This window comes from Notolepis coatsorum (assembly GCF_963971535.1).
Source record: "Notolepis coatsorum genome assembly, chromosome: 19".
Taxonomy (NCBI): Eukaryota; Metazoa; Chordata; class Actinopteri; order Aulopiformes; family Paralepididae; genus Notolepis; species Notolepis coatsorum.
The window spans coordinates 17,435,705-17,449,664 of record NC_140183.1 but is presented as its reverse complement, the minus strand read 5'-3'; the positions used below and the strand labels follow the sequence as shown (position 1 = coordinate 17,449,664).

At 47.2% G+C, this 13,960-nt stretch overlaps 1 protein-coding gene across 1 annotated transcript; it reads left to right on the top strand.

The window, feature by feature from the left end:
* Positions 1 to 2,565: 2,565 nt before the first annotated feature.
* Positions 2,566 to 13,529, top strand: LOC311246398 (atrial natriuretic peptide receptor 1-like; the record flags this gene model as incomplete). The annotated part of the gene is made up of 2 exons (XM_084336556.1): positions 2,566 to 2,974; positions 12,646 to 13,529. The coding sequence occupies exon 2, from the start codon at positions 12,678 to 12,680 to the stop codon at positions 13,527 to 13,529; it is 852 nt and encodes a 283-aa protein (XP_084192682.1). The 5' UTR covers positions 2,566 to 2,974; positions 12,646 to 12,677.
* Positions 13,530 to 13,960: the final 431 nt, after the last annotated feature.

Sequence of the window (13,960 nt, the reverse complement as noted above, 5' to 3'; positions counted from 1 at the left end):
TGCCCTCATAAACAACAGTCTTCATATATACACAGTGTGTGTCCATCATTTTAAATGATGTTGACAAAATGCCCCTCATCTTCAAAACCACCATATTAAAGATAAAAAGAATGTAATAGAATGTAAAGACTTTGCTTTTAAACATCCATTTCAGCTCATCGTGAAATAATTTATAGGCTACCAGCCATCTCTGATTAATTTTAAGATGATTATTATTGTTGAATGATAAAAAAAACTCTTCAACAACAGATTAGATAAATTCATTGATAAACATAATTTACTCACCGATAGCCAGTATGGATTCAGAACACACCGGTCAACATCACTAGCATTAATAGAACTCATTGAAAAAATCACAAATTCCATAGATAAAAAAAAACATGTAGCTGGAGTATTCATTGATCTAAAAAAAGCATTTGATACTATTAATCATGATATATTAATCAGGAAATTGGAAAGATATGGGATCAGGGGGGTAGTATTGGACTGGGTGCGAAGCTATCTAAATAAAAGACAACAATTTGTGACAATGAGAGATTATAAATCTGAATGTTTGGACATTGCTTGTGGTGTCCCCCAGGGGTCAGTGTTGGGTCCAAAACTGTTAATCTTAAACGAGATACCGGTATGTAAAGTATCCAATATATTTAAATGTATTTTATTTGCGGATGACACTAATCTTTTTTTTTCTGGTGAGAATATCAAGCGGCTTTTAGAGGTCATCACATCTGAAATGACGAAATAAAAAAAAAATTGTTTGATAGAAACAAATTATCATTGAACTTGAGCAAAACTAAAATTATGTTATTTCGAAACTGTAGATTAAATACTCAAGTACAAGTTAAAATAAATGATGTGATTATTGAAAGGGTTTATGAAAATAAATTCCTAGGTGTAATAATAGACCATAAAATCTGTTGGAAACCTCACATAAAACATGTCCAATCTAAACTGTCGAGAAGCATTTCAGTCATGAGTAAAGTAAAGCACATTCTGGATAGAAAATCACTCTACATTCTCTACTGTTCACTAGTTTTACCATATTTAAATTACTGTGCTGAAGTCTGGGGAAACAATTATAAGTCTACACTACAACCACTTTTTATACTCCAAAAAAGGGCCATAAGGATAGTTCACATTGCAGGTTATCGTGATCACACAAACATATTATTTTTAAAGTCAAAAACATTAAAGTTAAATGATCTTGTGGAATTTAAAACGGCACAATTAATGTATAAAGCAAAAAGTCATGCACTTCCAAGAAACATTCAAGAACTGTTCTTTGATAGGGAGGGGGGTTATAATCTGAGGGGAGAACTCAATTTAAAAGTGCTAAATGTACGCACTACCATGAGAAGACACTGCATCTCGATATGTGGAGTGAAACTGTGGAACAGGCTAAATGTGGTGCGCTAAAGCAATGTCCAAACATGAGACAATTCAAACTGATGTATAAGGAAATGATGTTCACAAGGTACAGGGATGAGGAAGGGACTTGATATTCACAGGTGTTTACATTTTATTTTATTTCTTTCATGTTTTACATATATAGTTTTTGTTTTTTTGTTTTGCATAATATATATATATTTTTTTCTTTTTTATGTTTTAAAATAGTACACTCATTTGAGTAGTGGAAAAGGGGTAGGATTAAATAAGTGTATACTTCTTCCTACTCCTTTTCGAACATGTAGATTGAGTTGTGTTTTGCTTTGTTTGTTTGTATTCATTGCATGTTCGAAATAAAGATTTCAAATCAAAATAAAAAAAATATAATAATAATAATAATAATAATAATAATAATAATAATAATAATAATAATAATAATAATAATAATAATAATAATAATAATAATAATAATAATAATATGTTTTATTATTATAATTATTGTTGTTGTTATTATTATTATTATCATTTTAATTTGTGTTAAATATGCTCAATTCAATATAGCCTGTTCAGCAAAGCAGAGAGGAAACCATTTGTTGGATAAAGGCGACAGTTTGCCTCTCCCTTCCCTCGCTCCCGTCGCCCTCTCCCTTCCCTCGCGCCAGAGAAAACGGAAGTCTGCCAATCAGGTGAACACTCATCGCTCGCGCCGCACACACTCACACGCACGCACCCACACACCCACACGCACGCACACACACGCACACGCACACACACACACACACACACACACACACACACACACACACACACACCCAAACACAGCTGTCTGCGCGCGCTGCCTCGGTGCTGTAGAACCCTCTTCGCCCGCGCGCCGCAGCGCCGCTGTCTGACAAACACCACAAGGAGTAGAAGAACTAGCAACAACAACAACCAACGACCACTCATCTGAGACGTAGCCTAAAACTGCGCATATAATTGCGTTGTAGATGTAGTCTAAGCTAATTTTGGATTAATTTTAGGTTCATACTTTTTTACTTTTCTTTTTCTTTTTAGATCTCATGCACTTTATAATTATCTGCACGGGGGAGTTGCGACCTACTGGAATGCAATTATGTGTCCACTGAAAGCCATGAAGTGGTACATTCTCTAAAAAAAAAAAAAAAAAAAAAAAAAACGACATCTGTTTATTATCTGAACTCTAACGCTCCGGGACGACTTTCAGGATGGAGCAAATTGACAACGTTTCAAAGCGTTTCCAACTCGTCAAGGTCTTTTAGTTTTACCCTAATTTGCTTAATTATAGACAGTTCTACCTGTATACCACCTACCAGGCAACTGTGACAAATGGACTCTTTCACGGTTGTCTTTCCTAATCGTTTTCCTAATAGCAGTATATAATTAATTCTTAATCATAAAATAATAACAACTGACATTTGCAGCAGAGCTCCGCGCAGGGCTTTCTATAGAGTCAGGTGTGAGCTGACAGCAGTCTTGGTTTTCCGCGGGTATGGTCACATCCTCTCCTCTCCTGTGGAGAATCTCGGATCTTGGATCAGAAGAAATATGAAGAAATCCGACTCTATTTAAGGTAGGCTATAAAGAAAATGTTATTCAAACCTATTTTGGCCGCCGCATAGGGAAGAGTGGGGTATATAAATACATATTTATTTATTATTATTATTATTATTATTATTATTATTATTATTATTATTATTATTATTATTATTATTATTATTATTATTATTATTATTATTATTATTATTATTATTACAAAGGGTCAGATCAAACCGAATATATGTATTTATTGATTGATATATATTGCATAGTATTTGTATATCGTTTGATATCCCTTGTATATTCTTTGTACATATACACGGAATATCCCTTTAGCCTACAGCCCATAATATTTCATTCTCCTATTGGATGGCGTGCCACCAGGCGCCAGTGACTTACCCCTAGAGCCGACTTGAAAGCTACCGCCATGACTTGTCTCAACATGCCCGCTTCTGCCCAGGGCTACGAGACAGTGAGCAGGCTGGCACTTGATTATTCCCCGTACATATAAATATGGCGTAGGTGAATACTGAGTTAGTTCCTTTTCAGTTTCTTTCAGTTCGAGTTGGAGTTCAGTCTTGTTCAGTTACCCAAGTGACGTCTCACCCACTATGCAACGTGCGGCAGAGTAGGGCTCGTATTGCCCCAAATAGAGTCGCGTTTATCCTAATACGTTTGTTCAACGTATCGTTCGCTATTTGCTAGTAAAAGCCTTCATTACGAGTCAAAGACCACGTGAAGTGAGTAATTGTGCGTCTACATAGAGCACTTATTGCCGCGTGCTAATAGGATAGTAACGTCAAGTTCAACCGTGGACCACCGCGCACCGGAGGATCTCCCCGGCGCCAGCAGAGCCACTTTCCGGCAGGATTATTATTATTATTCTTCATTGCTTTGACTGTGGCTGCTGGAGCAGAGAACCGTCTACCCCGCTGCTGTGTGGGATCTACCGTGAGGACATCACTCGAGCCCGTCTCAAGGAGAGACTCCACGGCTTCACCTGTGCGGCGCGCACACTGGGAGTACCGCTGCCTTTCCCCGCTGAGCCAGGGAGCAATATACCGTCTCCAGGTGCCTATTGAAGCTCCCTGTGGAACCATTGACTTGCATAGAGCATTGCCTCCCCCTGCTGGCTTACAACCGGTAGTAACTCCCCCACCATTATTCCCTAGATAATTCCTAATATTCAGTATTGACTTGCCTACGCACATTCTTTGCCTTATAAGCGCATTCAATATAAAGTATATTTGTATCCTTTGATGTAATAAATATTCTAAGCGAGTACTTGTGTGGAAACCGTTTCATTGTGGAGGAGTTCTCATCTGATATACTTGTGTACGGTATGGCCAGTAATGTACATAAGACGGTAGTGGTTTAATGATACCATACTTGATTAATACAGTCAGGGAATTGTACCCCTCAGTTACAATTGGTCCTTCGAGCCGGAGAATAATTAGCGTAATATTAATATAATATTAATATTGACATGGCCGATGACGAACACTCCACAAACGGTTCTCCTAAGCTAGATCGCCCGCAGCGCAGACGGCAGCCACCTCCCTATCTAGAGGCATACGCTGTCAGTCCAATACCTAGCTTTAAAGGGAAATTAAATACGGATAAAATAACTAAAGCGGATAGTAAAATTATGTCCGACCCTATCAACCAGGCTACCCCACCAACAGAGGCCCTAGCGGGTTCTAATGTAACTGACCAAGCTCACGGTGGGGACCAGGAGGGAACTGACACGACTTTATCCCCAGACAACATCGACAAGGTAGTCCCCGGAGAGCTCCAGGATAAAGAAAGCCCTCCCGGGATGGAACCTGACCCACCACAAGAAGAGACGCGCACCCAGGAGATGGATCTCCTCGGTACGCAACAGGAGAACGGGTCTCCAACAAGTACTGCCGGGAGCCGATCGCCCCGAACGGCGTCTTCCCCCAGCGCGGCGGACAAGATGCTGGCGCAAGCACTCATCGCCACCCTGGCAGCCTCCACCGAACGCGATCGACTTAAAGCGCAACAGACGCGCGAGCGCGAACATTTTGCAGGCGAGCGAGAGCGCTTCCAGGCGCAACAAAGGAGTGAAGACGACCGCATAAGACTGGAGACCAGACGCCTCCAGACAGAAGAGAACATTGAGAGAAGCCGCGCCGATGCACAGCACGCCGCCGCCAATGCACAGCACGCCGCCGCCAATGCACAGCGCGACGTCGCAAATGCCCAGCGCGACGCCGCCAACGCACAGCGCGACGCTGCCCAGGCCAGCGCCAATGCGCAGCGCGACGTCGCCAATGCCCAGCGCGAAGCAGCGCGCGACGCAGCCCATGCCCAGCGCGAGGCAGAGCGCGACCGGCTGCAGGCGGAGCTGATGGACAAACTGGTTGCCATGGCAACACCCCCTCACTCCGCACGGAGCTCTCAGAGATCGTCAAGACATGGGTCTAGGACACATTCCCCTACCCGACGAAGCGACCCGGGACCCCGCCAACAGGAGGATCCTGTCCACGTCTCCGAACCCACTCCCCGGCCGGTCCATACGAGACCCAGCAACCGGGAAGAACCGGACCACGCCGAGAGACTGAACAGAAGACTCCAGGTCCTAGCAGAGGGAGAGGAGGAGGAAGAGGAGGAATGTCAAGCCGACCAGCAGCAACGTACTCTGGCCCAGGAGGCCCAGTACAGCCCCGACCAGCAGCAACGTACTCTGGACCAGGAGGTCCAGTACAGCCCAGAAGTTAGCCCCGAGGCCCTGCGCTACAAACCCCCGACTCCACTCACGGGTGAGTTTGACGCACCGTCAGCCCAGAGGAACAGCACCTGGGTACCCGACCTTCGGTACCCACCAAGTACCAGCCCAAGACGACACGCAAGAGGAGACTCGCCTAGGAGGCCTCTTCCCCAACGCTCACCGATGTGCCAGTCATCCATGGCATCGTACCTTGGCACACCGACGTTTCCAGACTTCACCCATGAGAACCGAGCACAGTACACGGAGCTACGGATGTGCTTAGAGACAATGATGGTTGATGTAGCTGATGAACGCCACAAGTATGCTACCCTATTGAATCACCTCAAGGTGCCCCGAGCGCACAATATAGCGCTGGCCTATGCCAACTCTACTACCCCATACACAGCGGCTCTAGCAGCACTCGACCAACGTTATGGACGCGTATGGGACTATGTGATACAGGAGATAAGAGACATTGACCGTCTCCCCCCAGCCAGAGACAACAGAGCGCTAGATGACCTGTCTATCAAGGTACAGTCCCTGGTAGGGATGCTGGGGTCCCAAAAGGAAAAGGGTATCTACGAACTGTACGCTAACTCTAACGTAGAGAGGATATTAGAGAAGCTCCCTCCCGCCCGACAAGAGCGCTTCAGGCGGCAGAGAGACTACCGCGACCCCAACGGTCCAGAGGCATCCCTCCTAGACCTATCTGAGTTCCTCGCCAGGGAGGTCAGTAGCCTACGACTCGACACGTTCGTATGGAGTGGACCAAGCCCAAGACTCGGACCTCGGGGACAAACGGATAACCGCCGGTTGGTGACCGTTATGCACCAAGCCGAATCAGTACCACACAAGAACCACAACACCCCCTCGACGAAAGAGGACCAGTGGAAGATTGAGTGCCAGTACTGTGAGGGAGAACATCGGCTGCACCAATGCGACACCTTCGGGAAGCTGACCACGGACGAGGTGAGTCAGTGGACCAAGGACCACCGCCGCTGCTTCCGCTGCGCGCGCAGCCACCTAGCAGCTGAGTGCCGCCTGAAAAAGAAGTGCAGCAGGTGCGGTGGCACCCACCTGGAGGTCCTGCATGACATCAACAGGCGTCAGCCAGGACAACAGAGTGGGCCCGTCGCGGTAATGTACCATGCCGAGGCGGTGGCACCAGCACCAAAGTTCCACCAGACCGCTCCCTGGTGTCCCGACTGCTACGGCAGACACTGGGAGCCACGGTGCGACTCGCACCATATAGATTCTACGTCACCACACACAGGAGTGCTCCACATTGACCAGCATAGCGGGACCCCCCGTGTGCTCCTCAAAGTGGTCAGGGTGCTCCTGAGCTACGAGGACAAGGTCCTGGACACTTACGCCGTCCTGGACGATGGGTCTGAAAAGACTCTCCTCCTCGCTTCCGCAGCAGCCCAGTTGGGCCTGCGGGGTGTCAAAGATACCATGACCATACGCACCATCAGAAGGGACCAGAAGACCATAAAGGGTGAAAGGGTCTCCTTCAAGATAGCAGCGGTGGACCAGCCCGAGAAGCAGTATAGTATAACTAACGTCTTCACCAGCCACGACATAGGCCTGTCTCAGTACACCTACCCCATCCCACAGCTGATGGCTAAGTATGTGCACCTACGTCAACTACCTATACCGCTTATCGACGGCGCCACACCGACCCTGCTCATCGGCTCCGACCACGCGGACCTCATTCTCCCAATTGAGGCGGCCCACGTCGGACCCAAAGGATGCCCAGTCGCGGTTCAGACCCGACTGGGATGGACGCTCCAGGGCCCCCTCTACGGACTTGACAGTCAACCCACGTCTACACGCTGCCTACACACAGAGGCGAGCGACACCGGCCTCTCCCCCGTACAGCAGAGGCTATTGACATTAAGCGAGAGGCCCGTGAGAGAACCGTGGGTACCAGAGGGAGTTCGGAACTCCACCCCCCTCAGCTGCGCTCCAGACGTAGCTGACCTCGAACCCAGCACCCCAAGCGACTCCTTGACGGGGCGGCCGGGACCGGCCCCTCCTCAGACGGGGTACAGAGCAAACAAGAGAAACAGACGGAGGAGGAGAAAGCACAGCCAAGCACAGATCAAAGCAGTCTCAGGCCCGCTCCCTCCTAAGCCCCCCTTCATCCCGTCCAGTCGTCATGACCATAGACCAGTCACTACCCCGAGCTGCGTGGCCGGCCGGCCGCGTAAGCAAAGTGACCACTGGTGCCGACGGAAAGGTCAGAGTGGCAGAAGTGCTCGGCCAAGGGCGGACCTACAACCGACCCGTGGCGAGGCTGATAGAGTCGCCAAGGCTCCCCGACTCGCCTAATGACGACCATGACCCATGACTTTGTGAACTGACCGACCCCTCACAACGGACATTGAGTAGTGGACAGTGCGGTTAATCTGTCTCTGCTTAGCTAATTAGGTGGGACTAATTAGGGGGCGGCTGTTACAAAGGGTCAGATTAAACCGAATATATGTATTTATTGATTGATATATATTGCATAGTATTTGTATATCATTTGATATCCCTTGTATATTCTTTGTACATATACACGGAATATCCCTTTAGCCTACAGCCCATAATATTTCATTCTCCTATTGGATGGCGTGCCACCAGGCGCCAGTGACTTACCCCTAGAGCCGACTTGAAAGCTACCGCCATGACTTGTCTCAACATGCCCGCTTCTGCCCAGGGCTACGAGACAGTGAGCAGGCTGGCACTTGATTATTCCCCGTACATATAAATATGGCGTCAGTGAATACTGAGTTAGTTCCTTTTCAGTTTCTTTCAGTTCGAGTTGGAGTTCAGTCTTGTTCAGTTACCCAAGTGACGTCTCACCCACTATGCAACGTGCGGCAGAGTAGGGCTCGTATTGCCCCAAATAGAGTCGCGTTTATCCTAATACGTTTGTTCAACGTATCATTCGTTATTTGCTAGTAAAAGCCTTCATTACGAGTCAAAGACCACGTGAAGTGAGTAATTGTGCGTCTACATAGAGCACTTATTGCCGCGTGCTAATAGGATAGTAACGTCAAGTTCAACCGTGGACCACCGCGCACCGGAGGATCTCCCCGGCGCCAGCAGAGCCACTTTCCGGCAGGATTATTATTATTATTCTTCATTGCTTTGACTGTGGCTGCTGGAGCAGAGAACCGTCTACCCCGCTGCTGTGTGGGATCTACCGTGAGGACATCACTCGAGCCCGTCTCAGGGAGAGACTCCACGGCTTCACCTGTGCGGCGCGCACACTGGGAGTACCGCTGCCTTTCCCCGCTGAGCCAGGGAGCAATATAATGTCTCCAGGTGCCTATTGAAGCTCCCTGTGGAACCATTGACTTGCATAGAGCATTGCCTCCCCCTGCTGGCTTACAACCGGTAGTAACTCCCCCACCATTATTCCCTAGATAATTCCTAATATTCAGTATTGACTTGCCTACGCACATTCTTTGCCTTATAAGCGCATTCAATATAAAGTATATTTGTATCCTTTGATGTAATAAATATTCTAAACAAGTACTTGTGTGGAAACCGTTTCATTGTGGAGGAGTTCTCATCTGATATACTTGTGTACGGTATGGCCAGTAATGTACATAAGACGGTAGTGGTTTAATGATACCATACTTGATTAATACAGTCAGGGAATTGTACCCCTCAGTTACAATTATTATTATTATTATTATTATTATTATTATTATTATTATTATTATTATTATTATTATTATTATTATTATTATTATTATTATTATTATTATTATTATTATTATTATTATTATTATTATTATTATTATTTTGATATACATTAGATTAGATAAAGCGTATTGTCATCATGCATCACAAGTAGCTACAGTACAACGAAAATAAGTTTGGCATCTAACCAGAGTGCAAATGTAGCAGTAAAGTGCAACAGCAATATACAAGTGATTACATTGGGTACAAAATATACAAATTAGTAGTACTGAGTGTACACAGTAAATTTCGCAGAGTAAATTGTACTCAAACTGAGTACATTTTACTCAAACTGAGTAAAAAGTTTGAGTAAAATGTACTCAGTTTGAGTAAAATTTACTCTGTGAAATTTACTGTGCAGTGCTAATCAGATGTACTGTATGTACAGAGTTGTAATATAATATGTACAGTGATACAGGTATCAACAGTATGGTAGTAGTCATACTGTCCAGCAGCGTAACTAGTAAGAGTAGGACAGATATAGATATATAGTAAAGGACTATGTACAGGTAAGTACAGACAGGTGTAGATAGATATGTATGCGGTGAGAATAAATATATATTTATGGTATACTATACACAGCATTGGGGCAATGTCTATTGGGCAATGTCTTTCAAAATGGTGGCTGTGGGGTAAAATAAACCAGACGCCTGACGCCCTGAGGTACGTTGAGCCGGGGGTACGTGGAGCCTGGGGTACGTTGAGCCTGGGGTACGTTGAGCCTGGGGTACGTTGAGCCTGGGGTACGTTGAGCCTGGGGTACGTGGAGCCTGAGGTACGTTGAGCCTGAGGTACGTGGAGCCTGGGGTACGTTGAGCCTGGGGTACGTTGAGCCTGGGGTACGTTGAGCCTGGGGTACGTGGAGCCTGGGGTACGTTGAGCCTGGGGTACGTGGAGCCTGGGGTACGTGGAGCCTGGGGTACGTTGAGCCTGGGGTACGTGGAGCCTGGGGTACGTTGAGCCTGGGGTACGTTGAGCCTGGGGTACGTTGAGCCGGGGGTACGTTGAGCCTGGGGTACGTTGAGCCTGAGGTACGTGGAGCCGGGGTACGTTGAGCCTGGGGTACGTTGAGCCGGGGGTACGTTGAGCCGGGGGTACGTTGAGCTGGGGGTACGTTGAGCCTGGGGTACGTTGAGCCGGGGGTACGTTGAGCCGGGGGTACGTTGAGCCTGGGGTACGTTGAGCCGGGGGTACGTTGAGCCTGGGGTACGTGGAGCCTGGGGTACGTTGAGCCTGGGGTACGTGGAGCCTGGGGTACGTTGAGCCTGGGGTACGTTGAGCCTGAGGTACGTTGAGCCAGTCGTTCAACCTAGAATACAGAAATCAAAAGGATCTGAACAGAAGAAGCCTACTGGTCATTGTTGTTAAACAATGATGTTAAACAGCTGGTCATGTTAAATAGCTGGTCATGTTAAACAGCTGACTGGCCATGTTAAACAGCTTTACAGTGGTCGTACACCTAAGAAATGCAGTTAAGTTGCACTTTAACACATTGTTAAACGTAAACAAATTTAAATTGTAAATGTAAAATTTGTCAAGACCATTTTTAAAAGAAAGGAGAATGTGCTGCTCAGTCCTATTTGATAAAGGAATATATCACCTTTTATTATATCCAGATTTCTACTTGAAAAAGTCAGTTGTCAGTTTACACAACTTGCTCAACTTACCCTATGGCTAGGATCAACTTACCCCTAGCCTGGATCACCCTACCCCTAGCCTGGATTAAATTACCCCTAGCCTGGATCAATTTACCCTTTGGCTAGGATCAAGTTACCCCTAGCCTGGATCAACTTACCCCTAGCCTGGATCAACTGACCCCTATCCTGGATCAACTGACACCTAGCCTGGATCAATTTACCCTTAACCGTCTGTAGTGTGGTAATTAAAGGGTTAAAATTCTGTAGTGTGGTAGTGAACATGTTGACCTTCTGTAGTGTGGTAGTGAAAGGGTTAACCTTCTGTAGTGTGGTAGTGAACATGTTAACCTTCTGTATTGTGGTAGTGAAAGGGTTAACCTTCTGTAGTGTGGTAGTGAAGGGGTTAACCTTCTGTAGTGTGGTAGTGAAAGGTTTAACCTTCTGTAGTGGTAGTGAAAGGGTTAACCTTCTGTAGTGTGGTAGTGAACATGTTAACCTTCTGTAGTGTGGTAGTGAAAGGGTTAACCTTCTGTAGAGTAGATTAGATTAGATTCTTTAATGACCACCCAGCCAGGCTGGTGGAATTTGTTTTCAGTGCAGTGTAGTGTGGTAGTGAAAGGGTTAACCCTCTGTAGTGTGGTACTGTAGTTAAAGGGTTAACCTTCTGTAGTGTGGTACTGTAGTTAAAGGGTTAACCTTCTGTAGTGTGGTACTGTAGTTAAAGGGTTATTGCAGATGCATTTTCATTCTTATAATTTCAATGTGTAGTAAACATCCTGAAATATGTGTAGAGGCACTTGTTTTACTCCTGTCTCACCTTTCCTCGGCGAGAGGTCATTTGATGTAAAAACGGGCTCATCCTACCCCACTCTCCCCTCTGACTCGGATAGGGGACGCTGATGTTTCTTAATTTAGCATCCAGTCTTGATTGTGACTCCCTTTTGGTACTGTGCTGCCACTAAACTGGACTTCAGATGGATTATGCCCATAATGGTAGAGAATAACAAGTTTCGTCAGTCCACCCTGGTTACAGCTGGGATGCTGTGATTTTGAAGTAACAGTTGGTCATTTGAATAGACCACGGAGATACATAATTTACAGAGTATTGTAATGATGCTGGTTAAAACACTGAGCTGGCAAAAATATGTCTTTGTATTACCATTATGATAATGTAGGCTAGATCGGGAGTGTTTTCATAATGTACGTTAAAATGCACTCTTTCTTCTCCAATCCAGGGTATTTACCCTGATAAGCTGTGCTTTGAGAAGGTTCTGGTCCGTGTAACCGCCGTACTGCAGTCCTATACTTGCATAAAGAGGTCAACTTGTCTTCTCACTGCCAGTCTGAGGGAGTCATTCTCTCACGACACACGATGTTCTGAACATCCGGAGGCCACAGAGGGTTGACGTGAACAAAGTTGTTACAGGGAATTCAACCATGACCAACCAAAGCAGCTCTTGTGGCCTACAGTACATTATTGTTCCCAGAGTTGGCAAACCCGCCTGCCAGCTAGATGTACAGGTAGTAGAATGCAATCCATTTTGCATCTTGCATGTTTCAGTAATGCTAGCATGTCTCCCTTGTGTGTGTCTTCAGTTCCCTGGGATAAATTATTCACGGGAGTCGTGATGTGGCGACCTGCTGGGCAGAGGATGGCCTGTCGTAGGGAGCGAGGGAGGCTCCCCCTGCAGCTCCTGCTCCTCCTGGTCCTTGTTCTCCAGTCGCTCTGCGGCAAGACCGGCGCCACGCTCCGGCACCACAGCTCACACCGTCACGCCCAGGGGCACGGCGAGCGCACCGAGGAGCCCCGGAACATCACGCTGGCCGTCATCCTACCGCAGAAGAACACCGACTACCCCTGGGCCTGGCCCCGCGTGGGCCCCGCCCTGGAGCGGGCCATCCGGATCGTCAACGACGACCCCACCCTGCTCCCCGGCTACCGCCTGACCTACGCCTTCAAGAGCAGCGAGGACAAGGAGGGCGTCTGCTCGGAGTCCATTGCGCCGCTCATGGCGGTGGACCTCAAGTTCGCCCACGACCCGTGGGCCTTCATCGGGCCGGGCTGCTCCTACACCTCGTCCCCCGTGGGCCTGTTCACCACCCACTGGGACGTGCCCATGGTGACGGCGGGCGCCCCGGCCGTGGCCTTTGACGGAGCCAACATCTACCCATCCATCACCAACACGGGCCCCACGCACAAGAAGCTGGGCAAGTTCGCGCTGCGCATCTGCGAGCACTTTGGCTGGCGGGAGCATGTGATGCTGATGTTCAGCGACAACAAGGTGGACGACCGGCCATGCTACTTCGCCGTGGAGGGCCTCTACACGGAGCTGAACGAGGCCAACATCACCATCACCGACAGCGTGTTCGAGGACAGCAAGAAGCCCGTCAACTACTCCGACATCGTCCACGAGATACAGCAGGAGGGCAGAGGTGAGGCGCCGGACGCCACTTGGCTTTCTGAGATATTCCTTAAATGATGTGTGTGCAGTTGTGTGTAGGCTCGGTGTGTGTGTGTGTGTGTGTGTGTGTGTGTGTGTGTGTGTGTGTGTGTGTGTGTGTGTGTGTGTGTGTGTGTGTGTGTGTGTGTGTGTGTGTGTGTGTGTGTGTGTGTGTGTGTGTGTGTGTGTGTGTGTGTGTGTGTGTGTGTGTGTGTGTGTGTGTGTGTGTGTGTGTGTGTGTGTGTGTGTGTGTGTGTGTGCAGTACTTTGCAAAGAGTGTCGACAAGAGTGCTCCTGCCTCTGTCAGCTTTGTGTCTCTGGGTTATGAATATGAATACATAACTGGGACAATGAACCTTAGTGGGGCCTATTATTTGCAACACTGTGTCATGTACCTCTGGAAATAGTGTGCTGGTTTGGAGAGTGCCCCAGTCCATTCTTCACAGGAGAGAAGGTTTATTGAGACAGTA